This window comes from Hoplias malabaricus, chromosome X1 (assembly GCF_029633855.1).
Source record: "Hoplias malabaricus isolate fHopMal1 chromosome X1, fHopMal1.hap1, whole genome shotgun sequence".
NCBI lineage: Eukaryota > Metazoa > Chordata > Actinopteri > Characiformes > Erythrinidae > Hoplias > Hoplias malabaricus.
The window spans coordinates 24,689,676-24,706,628 of record NC_089818.1 but is presented as its reverse complement, the minus strand read 5'-3'; the positions used below and the strand labels follow the sequence as shown (position 1 = coordinate 24,706,628).

Here is a 16,953-nt window from a genome sequence, read left to right as displayed (position 1 = left end):
TATACGCAGCTTACTGGCTTTATACTGAACGCAGTGTGAATGATGCTTGATATAATTGTGATGCCAAACCTTACAGAGTTCAAAATCCCTCTCACCTAACATGACACAATCTAACATTTGCAGTGAAATGCAGAATAATGAGTTTTGCCTGAGGCCAGATCATAGAGCAGTCTGTCAGCGAGAGGAAAAGCCCCGGCAGAGGCTGCTGGGATGTGCTTCTCCTGCAGCTGTTGTGACAGTGTGTTACGGCAGTGTTTGTAAGGTGTCGATCAGATGGCTTGACCGCAGATGTTGTTGTTGTTTGTGTTTGGCAGCATCCCCGGATCGGCTGTGTGTGCCTTCGACATGCAGCAGCTGGCGCGGGTGTTCGAGGGCAGGTTCAAGGAGCAGAAGTCCCCAGAATCCATCTGGACCCCTGTGCCAGATGAGCTGGTGCCTAAACCCAGGTAAAACCTGCATGTCTTCAAACACTTATTTGTAGAAATGTGCTAAAGCATTCCATTCTCTGTGTTGTATTTTTATGTTTAAATGTAGAGGCCACCATTTCAAATCGAACAGACCAATAGAAATGGTCCTTATTTGTAAACGGATTGTCCATTTCATCAGCTCCATTGACTCACGTTGTATTTCTATAGTTACGTCTGGTGCATCACACTACATGGTGAGCCTGTTCTTAAGTGTTCAGGCTGCCCCTGAAACATTAGAGGGCAGGTATTATTTGGGTGGGCGGTCATTTTCAGCACTGCAGGGACTCTGACGTGGTGGTGGAGTGTTACTGTGTTGTGTTGTTATGAGTGGATCAGACATCATACCAATGATCAGTAGAGCATTGTTATATTTGTTAACGAAACTCTGTGCTGAAAAATATTCAATGACAATCTCTATTTCACATTTTAAAACAAGAAATATGATCAAATGTTTTGTGCTTTTCATCGACGAATAAAGACTAAACTTTTGAAAACTGATAAATTACCGTTATTTCTGATTTGAAAACCGATATCACAAGGTCGACAACCATTGGTAAATGATTCTTTGAGAGTCAGCTCCTCTTCAATATCCACATTTTAGTGAAGAGGAGTCAACTCCCAATGAATCAATTCTTCAAGTATTTGGGTCTCGCCATTGGTCAATGATTCATACAGTTGAACCTCTTGTAATTGATTCCATCTTGGTTTGTAAGCGCCCTCTGCAGCATTGAACTTAAAAAGCGCATTTTAGTCAAAAGATTAGAAGCTAGACTTCGAAGCTTCTAGGTTGATACGATATGATTCCAAGAAAAAAGCCACAGAGAAACTGTCAAGAACTGAAGGTAACATGACATCACCATCAAACAAAAACATCTTGGCTTTTTAATGTTAATATTTTTAAACTAAATTTGAAATTGAATGAACTGATAGCAGCGCCCTCTAATGGCCATCAGTCAGTAAGAGATGCTGTAAATAATGTATAGTGAAATTGTCAGGGTAACACGAAGGGCGGACTGACGAAGGCAGACGCACACGCTACAACACAGACGTTTATTTAAATCAGAATATCAAAACAAACATAAACAGACTTGAGGGTAAACACGTTGACTGACAAATGAGAGGACTAGAAACAACAACATGAAACGAGGAAACAAAACAAGGAACAACTGACTAAGAATTTACAAATCGACTAGGAATTGGAACAACCGAAACAACACAACTTGGAATTAGAACATAGCAAAACAAATGACCGATAGCAAGGAAGTGACACAAGGGAACTTAAATATATAAACAGACGAGACACACCTGAAACAGATAACGAGGGTTAAGGACAAGGAGGCGGAACAAAAGCAGGACAAGGGTGGAGACATGAACAATAACAGACAGGGCCATGTGCTGAGAGAGCACATGGCAGGGAAAACAAACAGGACTGGGACAGGATGTGACAGAAATAATAAAATTGTGCATAAAAATCATATCATTGTTATTGAAACATTTTATATTGTGATACATATATTGATGATGATTTATTGTCCAGCCCTAAGACTAAAACGAATACAGAATCAGCTGCTAAACTAACACTGTAGTTAACTAACTGATACAGTGGACATATAGTGTAGAACCAAGGAGCTGATTCTAAGGTAGTGGCTGATTGGTGTATGCCTGGTTTTAACAGTTTGAGACTGAACACACACTGAATGCTGAATGTGCCAGTGATATTTCCTGGGTTTTGTTTGTGTCTAGACCTGGTGGGTGTGCTGTTCAGGGCTCCAGGTTCAGCTCCTCTACCGCCTTCCCTGACGAGGTGTTAAACTTCATAAAGACTCACCCTCTTATGGACGAGGCCGTCCCGCTGCTGGGACACAGACCCTGGATCGTCAAAACAATGGTCAGGTGGGTAACTGCACTGCAAAGTTGAGGGAATAGCACCTTCAGCCCTCTATCCTCTGAATTAAATCTGAGGGCTGGAGTTGCCATGACTACACGGTTTGAAGTACATAACTTCAAGACTGAACCTGATTACTGAGTTTTTTTTAAAATCCCAATTAATTTCATGCTTTTCTGTGGAGATTATGCAAACTGTGTGTTCACAATTGAACGTCCTTGTCCACGGTGCACCTCAGAGAAGCTGCATTCACCAATTATAAGAGGAGTCTACAAGCTAGTTACAAAAATCCAATACAAGATCTTTGTCGTTGTTTCTAATGGAGCTTCTAATTCAATGTGTGTTGGTGTTTTATCAAGTATCCATCAATAACCCAGACTGCATTACTTCAAAGCTACTTTTTAATGAATATACAGTAATGAATGATGATAGCCCTATTTCAATATTTCTTATGTGCTTCCTCAGTGGTATACCACATTATGTAGCTCCATTCATTTACTGATTGTCATACAAGCTTTCGAATTTTCTCAGAACACAGTACAATGTTTTTATTGTTCAAAAGAAAATATTTTATCCATTTGCAACTTTTTCACTGTTTTAAATTTTATTTTGTATTCCTGCATTTGGCCGTGCTAGGATTCCAACACTGTCATTGAACCACAGCTGTTCTGAATACTATTTTTAGGGCTATTTTTGGGGTGGGGTTCATTCAGAAAATCTGCAATTTAGACTTTTTCAAACTTCTATTTTAACTACACTTACTATGGGTGGAGCTGATCAGCAGAACGTTTTTTTTTTTGTTTGTTTGGACAGACTGAATATGGATGTAGTAGAGCTTTGTCTTTGTCTGTAGCCACATTTAGACCTATACCTTCATTTGAAGGGTGCCCCTGAAAAATCTTTGTTTCAAGGATTTGCCCATTTTAATTTGCTATTTTAAAAACATTTTTAGAGTCTCTAAACGCCATGTGTGACATGTTTGAACTTGGGTTCACATCTGAGCGAGGCATAATTTGACTTATATTCACATTGCAGTGACTCATCACTCAACAAGAATGTCCATCCCGGGGATTTGTCTGATTTCACTCTGATATCAGTCCTTGTGACTTGATTAAGGTTCACAGCAGAGTGACAAGTAACTTAAATTGATTTCACATTGCACTGACTAGTGATTCAACCTGGGTTCAGTTTAGTGAATTGTGACTCAACAGGGATTGACTTGGATTTACAACACAGGAATTGGTGATTTGACTCTGATCCATCCTAGAGTCTTAACTCAGATTGCCCTCCTAGTGTCTTCTGACTCAGCTCAGATTTGTATTCAATAACTCATGCCTGTACTAAGGTTTGCATCCTAATGAGTCCTGACTTGACTCTCATTTTTATCTCAATGACTCGTGAGTCAATTTGGATTTGCATCCTGGTGTCTCCTGACACGACCAGGATTTACGTGCCACTGACTGGATTTGAGCCTCATTGACTTATGACTCAGTTTTAATTTGAATCCCACTGACTCCTGACTCAACTCAAATTTACATCCCTCTGCCTCCTGACTCAACTTGGATTTACATCCCTCTGACTCCTGACTCAACTCAAATTTACATCCCTCTGACTCCTGACTCAACTTGGATTTGAATCCCACGGACTTCTGACTCAGTTCATATTTACATCCCACTGACTCCTGAATCAACTCAGATTTACATCCCACTTACTCTTGACTCAACTCGGTTTTGCATCTCTCTGACTCCTGACTCAACTTGAATTTGAATCCCACTGACTCCTGACTCAACTCAGATTTATATTGCTCTGACTCCTGACTCAACTTGGATTTGAATCCCACTGCCTCCTGACTCAACTCATATTTATATCCCACTGACTCCTGACTCAACTCATATTTATATACCACTGACTCCTGAATCAACTCAGATTTATATCCCACTGACTCCTGACTCAACTCAGTTTTACATCCCACTGACTCTTGACTCAACTCATATTGACATCCCACTGACTCCTGACTCAACTCGTATTTACATCCCACTGACTACTGAATCAACTCATATTTACATCCCACTGACTCCTGACTCAACTCGTATTTACATCCCACTGACTCCTGAATCAACTCATATTACATCCCACTGACTCCTGACTCAACTCGTAATTACATCCCACTGACTCAGGAATAAACTCAGATTTACATCCCACTGACTCCTGACTCAACTCATATTGACATCCCACTGACTCCTGACTCAACTCGTATTTACATCCCACTGACTCCTGAATCAACTCATATTTACATCCCACTGACTCATGACTCAACTCAGTTTTACATCCCACTGACTCTTGACTCAACTCATATTGACATCCCACTGATTACTGAATCAACTCATATTTACATCCCACTGACTCCTGACTCAACTCGTATTTACATCCCACTGACTCCTGAATCAACTCATATTACATCCCACTGACTCCTGACTCAACTCATAATTACATCCCACTGATTCAGGAATAAACTCAGATTTACATCCCACTGACTCTTGACTCAACTCATATTGACATCCCACTGACTCCTGACTCAATTCATATTTACATCCCACTGACTCCTGAATCAACTCATATTTACATCCCACTGACTCCTGACTCAACTCGTATTTACATCCCACTGACTCCTGAATCAACTCATATTTACATCCCACTGACTCCTGACTCAACTCATATTTACATCCCACTGACTCCTGAATCAACTCATATTTACATCCCACTGACTCCTGACTCAACTCGTATTTACATCCCACTGACTCCTGAATCAACTCAGATTTACATCCCACTGACTCTTGACTCAACTTGGATTTGCATCCCTCTGACTCCTGACTCAACTCAGATTTATATCCCACTGACTCCTGAGTCAACTTGGATTTGAGCCTCATTGACATCTGACTCAGTTTTAATTGCATTCCTCTGACTCATGACTCAGCTTGTGTTTATCTCCCCTATACAAAACATCAATCTGCACTTATTTGTAGCCTTTTGTGCTGCACCATTTTAACCTCTGACTGTGCTTCACTATTGCACTGAATGAAATTCAATGAAAAAGTCTTGTAACAGTAGAAATGAGGTCAGAGCTGTTTGCTTGGATTGTGCTTGCCTCACCTGTAAGCCATTTCTGATAAAGGTATGTACCAAATGAATAAATGCGAGTAGAAAATGTAAATGTCATTTTTGTGCATCCAGTTTGAAATGCTATTATGTATAAGATGCCCCAGGCCACGGTTTAGTCTAGTCTAGTTAATGCAAGGCTGATGAAGCCCTTCATCCATCTAGCCTAACAATGTAAATGTGCGGAAGAAATTATTTATCAGTGCTGTAAAAGTGCTGCCAAGAGCAATTTGACAGCTATTTACCTACAGCCTCAGCGCATGGTGGAGAGCAGTGGTGAAACTTTTTCTCTCAAATGGAAAAAAGCTTATTTAGCCAAGTCAACTGAATTTCAATTGAAATGCTCTCAGGGGCAGAAATTTAGATAATGAGCTGTATGCCTGGCAACACTTCCAATGAATATCAATGTAATGTCTTTATCAGGCATTGTAATGCTTGAATTAAATGTTTATAAATAGGGGCATACTGGCTGTTATCTCAATATCTTTCTATCTTTCTTATTTAACCTTTTTTCTTCATGAATCTTGACCTACTACAACACAGAGCCTGTATTATATACTCAGCTTAGACACTGATACATAGGCTATGTACACAGCCAGGCTAACACTAGTGTAACTTATTTATTAGGTGTACAAATAAACCTTAAATCTTTTTTTTTTTTTAATTATGCCATTTGAAAATAGCAAGCAAGAAATACATATGCGTCACTGCATTTGCTAAGGATTTTATAAAAGAAAAAGGGCTGCAAAAGCATGTGCATCAATTAGTTGTTCTTGAGGATAATATTGTTTCCAAATGATGTATAAATTTTGGTTTAGATGATTTAAACATAATGATTTTGATGTTAGCAATCATGAGCATAGCTCATTAATACTTTATTTGTGGGTTCAAGGCCCGCCCCGGGTGACTGTCTGTGAGGATTGTGGTGTGTTCTTTTTGTGTCTGTGTGGGTTTCCTCCGGGTGACTGTCTGTGAGGAGTATGGTGTGTTCTCTCTGTGTCTGCGTGGGTTTCCTCCGGGTGACTGTCTGTGAGGAGTGTGGTGTGTTCTCCCTGTGTCTGCGTGGGTTTCCTCTGGGTGACTGTCTGTGAGGAGTATGGTGTGTTCTCTCTGTGTCTGCGTGGGTTTCCTCCGGGTGACTGTCTGTGAGGAGTGTGGTGTGTTCTCTCTGTGTCTGTGTGGGTTTCCTCCGGGTGCTCCAGTTTCCTCCCACAGTCCAAAAACACACGTTGGTAGGTGGAATGGTGACTCAAAAGTGTCCGTAGGTGTGAGTGTGTGAGTGAATGTGTGAGTGTGTGTGTTGCCTTGTGAAGGACTGGCGCCCCCTTCAGGGTGTGTTCCCACCTTGCGCCCTATGATTCCAGGTAGGCTCTGGACCCACCGCGACCCTGAACTGGATAAGGGTTACAGATAATGAATGAATGAACTAAGCAACACTTACCCTAAAATGACATTAGTGCAGGAGAATATTTGAATTTCTTATTACAAAACATTACACAACAACACCTTAAAACATATTTATAGATCTAATAGGCAGTCTAACAAGACAACTTCCAGTCGTATCTCTCAGAAAAAGAGCATGTGTTAAATAAATCAATATTGTTTTTCACCGTTTTCACCCAACATTTTAGTCGATGCATACTCCATCTGGTGGAAAAATGAAACGCAATGAAAACAGTTCATAATCCATACAGCTAGACTGTACATCAGACTTGGTCCCTTGAAAACTTGTGATGTTTGTGCTGCTGTGGGAACAGAGCCTATGCTATGGGTGTGGACACTGCAAGTCAACCTTGATTCAAATGTAACTAAGCCCAAAACACAACGCAAGACACCGAATTACATTGTACTTTGTGATAACTGAACTATAATTCATGTGTGATCTTAGCTATCCGAGATGGCATGCAGATGTGGACCCTGTCAGGTACCACTGTCGGCGGTCTACTGCAAATTGCATTCCAAGCTATGGACCTCATATTAAAAATATTTATTTGGTTCACAGTTCACAAAACAGATCTGGCCAACGTCTAGTAAAGCTATAGCAGCCCTTATTTAATACTTATGCAGCCCTCACATGGTAGGCAGGAATGCACTGCTTTAATGCTGCCATTTAAATGGGGGATGTGGGCCAGACCAAGGCCGGAATAATTTTATTATCTAGGTCTATTGTAGTAGCTTCTTAACTCATTACATTATCAATGGTATCAAGTGCTGTGATGCATTACATAAACCATTTGATGATGAAAGCAGACAAATAAAAGCATATGCATTAGGTGTTAAATAATGCATTAACGTCATAGACTTCATCAGACAGGTTATTGTTACCATTGTTACTGTCAGCAGTGACTATATTCAAGCTTGTTATCCCAAATCATTCATATTTGATAGGTATCATTAACAATAAGCCTTTCAAAATGTCAGTAGTAAACTCCAGCTCATGTAGTCACAGCTGAGATTCAGTACAGCCGGTTTCAGTGAGGGGAGCTCAGATTGCTCATAATCATGGTCCAATTGTATCGCCATTTTGTTGTAGATTACAGTGATGTTATTTGATATCAGTTGTGAACCAAAGTTTACCCAATATACATTTCAGCACAGTTTTTAATGTGCTGTTTTACTCATTCTTTCATTCATCTTCTGTATCCAAGGTCACGGTGGGGCTGAGACCTACCTGGAATCACACCCTGAACAGTGCACCAGTGTCATGGGGGTACCAGTGGTCTGCTTGTGCTAAGACACACCCACCCTGGATTGGAACTTCTGATGAGGAAAATATCCAACTTGGAGACACAGGGCTGCCTTGCCCTTAAGCATGTGAATGCCTAGTACACTGCAGAACCCAAACACACTGTTCCCAGAGGCAACCATTCACTCACCAGGTTCAGAATATGAACTGTGTTTGTACAAAACAGGGGATCAGTGCATCTACCAACTGAACAAATTCTGGCGTGTTGATGTTTGTTTACCGGAGACTGCCACTTCAGGTCCTGCAGGTTGTGAGACATTCTCTCGCTTAAGGGCAAGGCCAGCCTTTTCCTTCAGGTTAAGAGCTCTCCTTTGCCATGAGTTCCTACTTTTTAAGTTTCAGGAGTTCTTCATAGCCTGGGGGGCTGGGTAGGTGGTAGCACAAATAGAGCAGTGGTACCCCATGACAACCTGCGCATCACCGGACATCACACAATCACCAGATCCCACACACACTCACCTGTGGACAATTTTGCACACATCAAACTACCTACCGACATGTGTGTTTGAACTGTGGAAAGCACAAGAGGAAACCCATGCAGAAAAGACTAAACTCACTACAGAAAGTGACCCGAGACAAGGGCTCAACAAAGGTTCCCAAAATCCTGGTGATGTGAGGCAGCAACACTATTTATTTATTGATTTATAGATTCATTTGGTGTAATTAATATTCAATGCTTTATTTGATAAGTTGTGTAAAAGGTAACAGTGTTAATCTAACACTAATAGTGTTGAAAATCTTATATTGTTTAATCTTGTATTTCATACATAGTTTTCCCTAATATTAATCTTCATAATGTGACATCACCAGGGCCATCCAAACATAAATATCCACCTGCACATAGCACAAATGAATGCTATTATCATGACCCAAAATTATCTTTTAACTCCATTCTCCTTTTTCCTTACTCTTTAGCTCAAACTGCAAGTTTGCAATGCCCTTTACTTGTCCCTGTGTGTGAGAGATAATAGTAATTAGCTTTATGTAATTTCATAAAGCACAGGTCAGCCCACAGTCAGCTCGTTATATATTTATTTCTCACTTGTAAAACTCTTCTTTCCTATTCATGTTGTCAGTTTTTATTGTGTTTTTTTAAGTATGGAAAAATGTAGTTTTATAACAAAGTAGTTTCCTTACCACATACCTTGCCTTTTTTGTCAACTCTGGAGCAGCAACACTGTGTGGGAGTAGTTAAACCGTGGAATTCTAGAATGATTCTGCTATTCATATTCTAATGATGTTGTGTTCTGTATTTCCTAATATTACAATAATAAAGAGATTTTCCTTGGCGTATATAAAAGCATATAGCTATTTAAACTCTGGGCAGTAAGAGGAGCAGTTGACTCTGACCATGAGGACAACCATTGGTTCAGGAGCTGCTGAATACTCTTCTTCTATTGGCTCACTGTCAAATCATATGCCTTCATTATATAAGTACATATATTTGAAAATACATTTTATTTATTCTGTCCTCTTTCCAGGTACCAACTGAACACCATGGTAGTGGATACAGAAGCAGGGCCACACAGAAACCGCACTGTAGTGTTTCTAGGGTCCACTAGAGGCACTGTACTTAAGTTCCTAATCCTCCCAGGCCGCGAAAGCCCTTACTCCAACACCAATATCTTCCTGGAGGAACTGGAGGGCTACAATCCTGAGAGGTAAGTGTTGTTAAGGTAGTTGATCTCTGACACTTGTGTGGTGGCCTGTTAGTCATCACAAACATGTGTTTTAATGATTGAAAGTGTTGAGCTGTTTGCCGTTACACTGATGTTACTCACAGGGTCAGAAGTCAAGTGTGTGAAATGGACTTTCATGGGCAGATATGGTGTTAATATTTGCCATATGTTGGAAAGGTCCTCAGTTAAACCGTGTCTGTGATTTAGTGTTAACCCCATCCCTATCTGCTGCACCTGTGGCATAAGGTCAGTGCCACAGCAAAAGCCCATTGTGTCCTATCCGTGGGTTGCTAGTGATGTAACTGTGTATAATAGCTGCCTACTCACATATTCCGACAAGGAGAACTTGAAAGCCAAATCAGAACAATAATTTCAGCAGACAGTTGCGATAAAACATTATCTCACAAGAATCTGTTACACTCTCAGAGACAGTGGGATCAGGTTATTTACCCTGTAAACAGTGGGGAAAGAATGAGAAATGAATATGTGGCTTGTGTCTATAGTCTCTAAAGCACAGAATCAAAACATGAGTGAAATAACATGATTACTGAAGCTTGTATATGATCTGTTTATGAATAACTCACACAGATTCATTCACAAGAGCAGAGACATGGATTAGAGTCTGGCGTGCTAACAGGTTTCCATTAGATCCTATGACGAAACTATTCATGTCGCTAATAGTATTTTTTCCCTCATTGTGAAGCACTCTGAGGCAAAGATACAGTGGCCTTCTGTGCTTCTGATTGTCGTGAGACTCTCTCCAGAGCAGGAAAGGAGCTGTGTATGAGATCAATTTATCCATCTTTCCCAGCTGCATACATTACTGCCGTGCTCTGAAACCAGACAATCAGTCCCCAATATGGAGCCATGGCAAAATAAATAATAATAATAATGTGACAGCAACCCATACACAATTGGCATTTTGTTTTCTGTTATTATTTGTTTACAAGGAAAAATGTTATAACTATTGTCTGTGGTAAGTAACAGGACACTACACAAATATTTTGCAGTCTTTCTTTAGAGAACCGTCAAGTGAAAGCTTGTTTTGAGCAAAGTTTCCCAACACTGGTCCTGGAAGCCCACAACTCTGCAAGTTTTAATGTTCTCCCTACTGCCTTTCCCCAACTAATCAGCCCATTAAAATGAGCAGGGCAGATGGCCTCAAGCAATAGATTTGGAAAACACTGCTGCAGAAAACCAAAAATATAGTTTTCATTATAATACAACATACTGCAACCATAGGCAGCAGAATTAGAATAAAGCACATACTTGTAGCTTCTTTCTGCAAGCCTCTGAGTGGCCATTAACCTTCTGGGAATGATGATTGTGCTTTCATGTCATATTTGATGTTCATATTTTAATATTAGAATTGCAATAAAGCACAGATATGCAGTTCATGCATCTCGAGTGTCTGTAGGGTCTACCCTTTTGATTCCATCTTAAAAGAAGATCATACATGACCCACCTCCAAGATGTTTGCAAGTGGATAGACTGTGCAAATGTGTCCACAGCTGTGAGTGTATTTTTGCTTTTCCACTGTTTGGTACCAACTCAACTCACCTTGGCTCGGTGCTGCATGATTTTTGGGACCTGTTCTGCCCCTAAATGTAGCAGGTGGCATTGCCAAACACTGAGAACAGCAGGCTTTGGAAGCCAAACCATATACATAACAACCTATACAAAAGACCATTATGTACAAACCGGATTCCGAAAAAGTTGGGACACTAAACAAATTGTGAGTAAAAACTGAATGCAATGATGTGAAGATCGCAAATGTCAATATTTTATTCGTAATAGAACATAGACGACAGATCAAAAGTTTATTCTGAGTAAATGTAACATTTTAAAGGAAAAATATGTTGATTCAAAATTTCACAGTGTCAACAAATCCCCCAAAAAGTTGGGACAAGTAGCAATAAGTGGCTGGAAAAAGGAAATTGAGCATATAACAAACCAATAAACACTAATTAGGTAAATTGACAACATGATTGAGTATAAACAGAGCCTTTCAGAGTGTCAGTGTCTCTCTGAAGCCAAGATGGTAAGAGCATCACCAATTCCACCATTGTTGCGCAGAAAGATAGTGCAGCGATACCAGAATGGTGTTACCCAGCGTAAAATAGCAAAGACTTTTAAGTTATCATCATCAACCGTGCATAACATCATCAAAAGATTCAGAGAATCTGGAACAATTGCTGTGTGTAAGGGTCAAGGCCGTAAAACTCTACTGGATGCTCGTGATCTCCGGGCCCTTAAACGTCACTACACCTCAAACAGGAACGCCACTGTCAAGGAAATAACAGAATGGGCTCAGGAATACTTCCAGAAAGCATTGTCAGTGAACACAATCCACCGTGCTGTCCGCCGTCGCCAGCTGAAACTCTACAGTGCAAAGAGGAAGCCATTTCTAAGCGAGCTCCACAAGCTCAGACCTTTGCACTGGGCCAGAGGTCTTTTAAAATGGAGCGTGGCAAAATGGAAGACTGTTCTGTGGTCAGATGAGTCACGATTTGAAGTTCTTTATGGAACACTGGGACACCATGTCATCCGGACCAGAGAGGACAAGGATAACCCAAGTTGTTATCGACCCTCCGTTCAGAAGCCTGCATCACTGATGGTATGGGGTTCCATGAGTGCTTGTGGCATGGGCAGCTTGCATGTCTGGAAAGTCACCATTAATGCAGAGAACTATGTTCAGGTTCTAGAACAACATATGCTCCCATCTAGACGTCATCTCTCTCAGGGAAGACCCTGCCTTTTTCAACAAGATAATGCCAGACCACATTCTGCAGAAATCACAACATCATGGCTACGTAGGAGAAGGATCCGGGGACTGAAATGGCAGCCTGCAGTCCAGATCTTTCACCTGTAGAGAACATTTGGCGCATCATAAAGAGAAAGGTGTGACAAAGAAGGCCCAAGACGATTGAACACTTAGAGGCCTGTATTAGACATGAATGGGAGAGCATTCCTATTTCTAAACTTGAGAAACCGGTCTCCTGAAATGAAATTTTGAAACAATATATTTTTCCCTTAAAATGATACATTCTCTCAGTTTAAACTTTTGATCTGTGATTTGTGTTCTATTCTGAATAAAATACTAGATATCGGCATCTCCACATCATTGCATTCAGTTTTTATTCACAATTTGTTTAGTGTCCCAACTTTTTGGGAATCCAGTTTGTACATTTTTGAGCTTCCATTGTGAGTGAGATAAAAACAAAAGAGTTTGCTACTGCAGCCTGGAGATTTTTCAAATGGCTAGTTTGAGCTGGAGGTCTGCATTTCATCACGATAGGCAGGTATTTCTGGTCAGTCAGCATTCTGTGAGGTTTACATGTCATGTGCAGCACCTACTCACACAAGCGAGCAGGAACTAAAAATGAGAGGTACCACATTTACGTAATGGAAAAGCAAAAAAGCTAGAGCCAAGTCGAGTTGAGTAGGTACCATGCAATGGAAAAGCATCCTATGAGTGAGTGGTGGAGCGCATGATGCTCTGTGAAGGACTGGTGTCATGTGAAGTGTGTGTGTGTTCCTGCCTTGTGTCCAGTGTCTCAGAGTAGACACCAAACCTGCTGTGACCCGATCAGGATGAAGTGGTTACAGAAAGTGAATGAATTAATAAAGAAAGTCCTTTTTTCTTTTGGTTTTCTCATTTCCAGTGAAATATTGCCAACATTACTGAAGCTATTTATGGTTTCTCTGAAAAGGGGTAAATATCTAATCAATGTCGTATTGAATTTCTATTTATATTCTATTCAAGATATGAACTGATTTAAATTTAGATCTAATATATTCCCTTTAATACTCGGATATGCTTCAAAGGCATTTGTCATGGCGTAGGTGTATATTATACAATGACGTTAAGCAGTAAACTTCAAAAAGCTTACCACAACTTTAAAATAGATTCAGTTTCAAAGGCTTTGTAAAGGCCTTGACTTACTATAAATGAAGGGCATAGCAAATAAAAAATGTTAGCGAAAGACAAAAAGAGGTAAACAAATTCAAATAGCTTTCCTAGATATGTGTGTGTTTGTGTGTGTGCGTATGTGTGTGTGTGTGTTTATGGGGGCGGAAAGATGAAAATATGGCTGCAGTTTTGAAGATGAAAGGCTGTACCTGTCTGATGAGAGTGTGGTGGGGTTCAGAGAGGTGCATGCTGGGATAGGAAAGCAGGACATGTGACAGTTTAGATAAGACTCTCAGCGGGACACAAAGCAGTTGGAGAAACAAACAAACACACATAAACACACACATGCCCAGTGTTTCAAATCCCACAACACCTGCTGTCTCCTCCAGCTGAGTCCTCAGTTCTTCAGTGTTAATGCAGCTCCTGCACTTCTCTGACTTTCTTAAGCAGTCGGACGCTCGAGGAACATTTCCAGGGCTTTCTGCAAACTATAAAATGAAGGCCATGTCACCACGTGGTGACGGATAGTAGGACATTTTACTCTCACGTTTACTCACTCACATTTAACAAAACAAAGGCTGCTTATGAGGTCTCAGTGATATTGTTTGTGTTTTTGTTTCGTACATCATTTAATGCTTTCATTTAAATTATTTTCCTCATTTCTGGACAAATTTATCACTAAAAATGCTTGTTCATTGACATAGTTTGTTATCATTCATAAATAGAAACACTTAAGCAGTTATTATCGTTAAATATAAAGGACTGATTTAATTGTTTGTCAATATTTTTCAGTATTTTTAAAAAATACAACATAAACGTTTATAAAAATGTATAGAATGTGGCCAAAAATAAGGCAACAAGAACTCTTCATCAGTGTGGAGTCCACGCGTTTAACGGACTCGCGCTGAGCTGAGTGAGTGTGAGATAATTACTGAAACACACAGGGGAGTGAAGAGTGTTAATAAATGTGTGGTTTGTGGTGTGTGTGTGTGTGTGTAGGTGCGGAGATGACTCTGTCCAGGCTCGCCAGCCTCTGTCTCTCACTTTGGACAGACCCAGTCACACACTCCTGCTGACCTTCCACTCCTGTGTGGTCAGACTTCCTGTAGCTCGCTGCCAACTGCACTCCCGCTGTATGAAGTGAGTACACACACACACACACACACACACACACAATCACACAAAACACAAGCCTTTTATTGACTCATAAGTGATTGAGATAACTTAGAAAATTATAAAGCGCTTATTTAGTGGCTTTACTCAATATTCTGTAAGTTGTGAAATAAATATAACGCAGACATATCAGATTTATTTTGACACATCGCCAACCACAAGATTTGTTTACCACTTTTTAAACTTGAGGCCGTCTGGATTTTAATTTTGTAATAAATTCATAATAACATTCTTGGCACGATACATTTTTCTCAGTTATTAAAGAGAGGGCTGTTCCCCGGCGATGGTAAAACCATGAGGTAAAGGTCCGTTAAATTAATTTAAGTTTTGATTTATTTAAAAAAAAAAAAAACCTAAAGGATTGGGAATGGGAATGCCACGGATAAAAATGATTTCTAATAGGGATGCACTGATTCCCTAGATTTACGTAATAGACAAATGTAACATTTATTTAAACAACATTTTAGCATTCAACAAACTGTATTCCAACTGTATAATAACATTCATAGCCACATTTAGTTACTTACCTGGTCTTAACATTAACTGCCCACTTATTTTTAAGTTAGATTTATTTAAAAAGTTAAATAAAAGAATAGATCTACTCCAAACTACTGGATTAAACACATACAAAATACCAGTGGGCTTTAGCAGTGGAACTATTTAACCATACAGTAGTTCAGAAATAAGAGAGCTACAGCACTGCCTTTGTGCTTTTCCACACTCTCAAAAGATGTTAAAGATTATCTGCCAAAACTGATATCAAATCAAATCAAATCAAATTTATTTGTATAGCGCCTTTTACAACTGACGTTGTCACAAAGCAGCTTCACAGTTTCAGAACAGAACATTTAAATCAAAGCTCAATGTGAGCAAGCCGAAGGCGACAGTGGCAAATAAAAACTCCCTGGAGGCTGGAGGAAGAAACCTTGGGAGGAACCAAGACTCACAAAGGGGACCCATCCTCCTCTGATCAAACTATAGATTGAATTTTAAATGATCACCGATGAAGTGTCATTATGCTACATAATAATAATAATAATAATAATAATAAGGTGAGCAGCTGGTCTGGTCTGGTCTGGGCCGCAGGAGAATCCAGCAAACAATTATATAATATATTATTGTTATTATAATATAATTATATTATATTATAGTGATCAGATATAATTCTGATCACTCATTGAACGTGTTGAATAAGGTGTTATCCTCCATTATACCACGTTTATCGTAGCAGATATTTACAGCTGAGATGGCTCTGTAAACACGGCTGTTGAGCTGCACTTGTTAAACATGCTCAGTGCCACAGGTAAAGATTAAACCTGTGTAAAAAAGAACTGCCCATTAGTTTGTTGTACATTTTAGACATCTGCACACCACAGTGTCAGGTTTCAAACATCAGACCGAACAGGTTCATAGCTCTGATCAAAAAATTAAATTAAATAAAATAAAGCGACTTGTTTTACATTCACAAATCTATATTGTGTTTTTAAATTTATCATAAATTAATCATTGATTCACAGTCTAAGGATCATTATACACTACAGTTTCTACTAAAGGGCACTTGACCAAGAGATGACGAGGTCAAAAGGGACCAGGAGGTGGACATAAAGGCAAGAATGTAGATTTGTTTGAAACAAAGGGTAGAGAAGAGAAGAAAACAAACCAGGAGAGGAGTCGCACACGTTTACAGTAAAAACACAAACGGCACTAAACAGAAACCCTAATAAAAACAAGGAACACCTGGGTGAGTCACATGGGGGGAAACACAAGATAGAGACAGGAAGTGTAGGGTTGGAAGCTTCATTCACAGAGTTAGGATCTGTCACAAATTACTGAAAGAAAAAGTGTTCTTGTTATTATTATCTTTATTATTATTATCTTTGTTATCTGTGTACATCTGCTGGTGCCTCTGGACATATTGTCACTGATGTTTCTGG

The 16,953-nt window shown here is 39.8% G+C and overlaps 1 protein-coding gene across 1 annotated transcript in view; it reads left to right on the top strand.

The window, feature by feature from the left end:
• Positions 1-288: 288 nt before the first annotated feature.
• The window catches only part of LOC136675492 (semaphorin-6B-like), a 39,981-nt gene continuing 23,316 nt past the window's right edge, over positions 289-16,953 (top strand). The window contains exons 1-4 of the mRNA XM_066652042.1: positions 289-446; positions 2,211-2,360; positions 9,736-9,915; positions 14,846-14,986. Of these exons, the coding sequence (XP_066508139.1) occupies positions 289-446; positions 2,211-2,360; positions 9,736-9,915; positions 14,846-14,986 (629 nt within the window). The remainder of the gene's footprint in view (positions 447-2,210; positions 2,361-9,735; positions 9,916-14,845; positions 14,987-16,953) is intronic.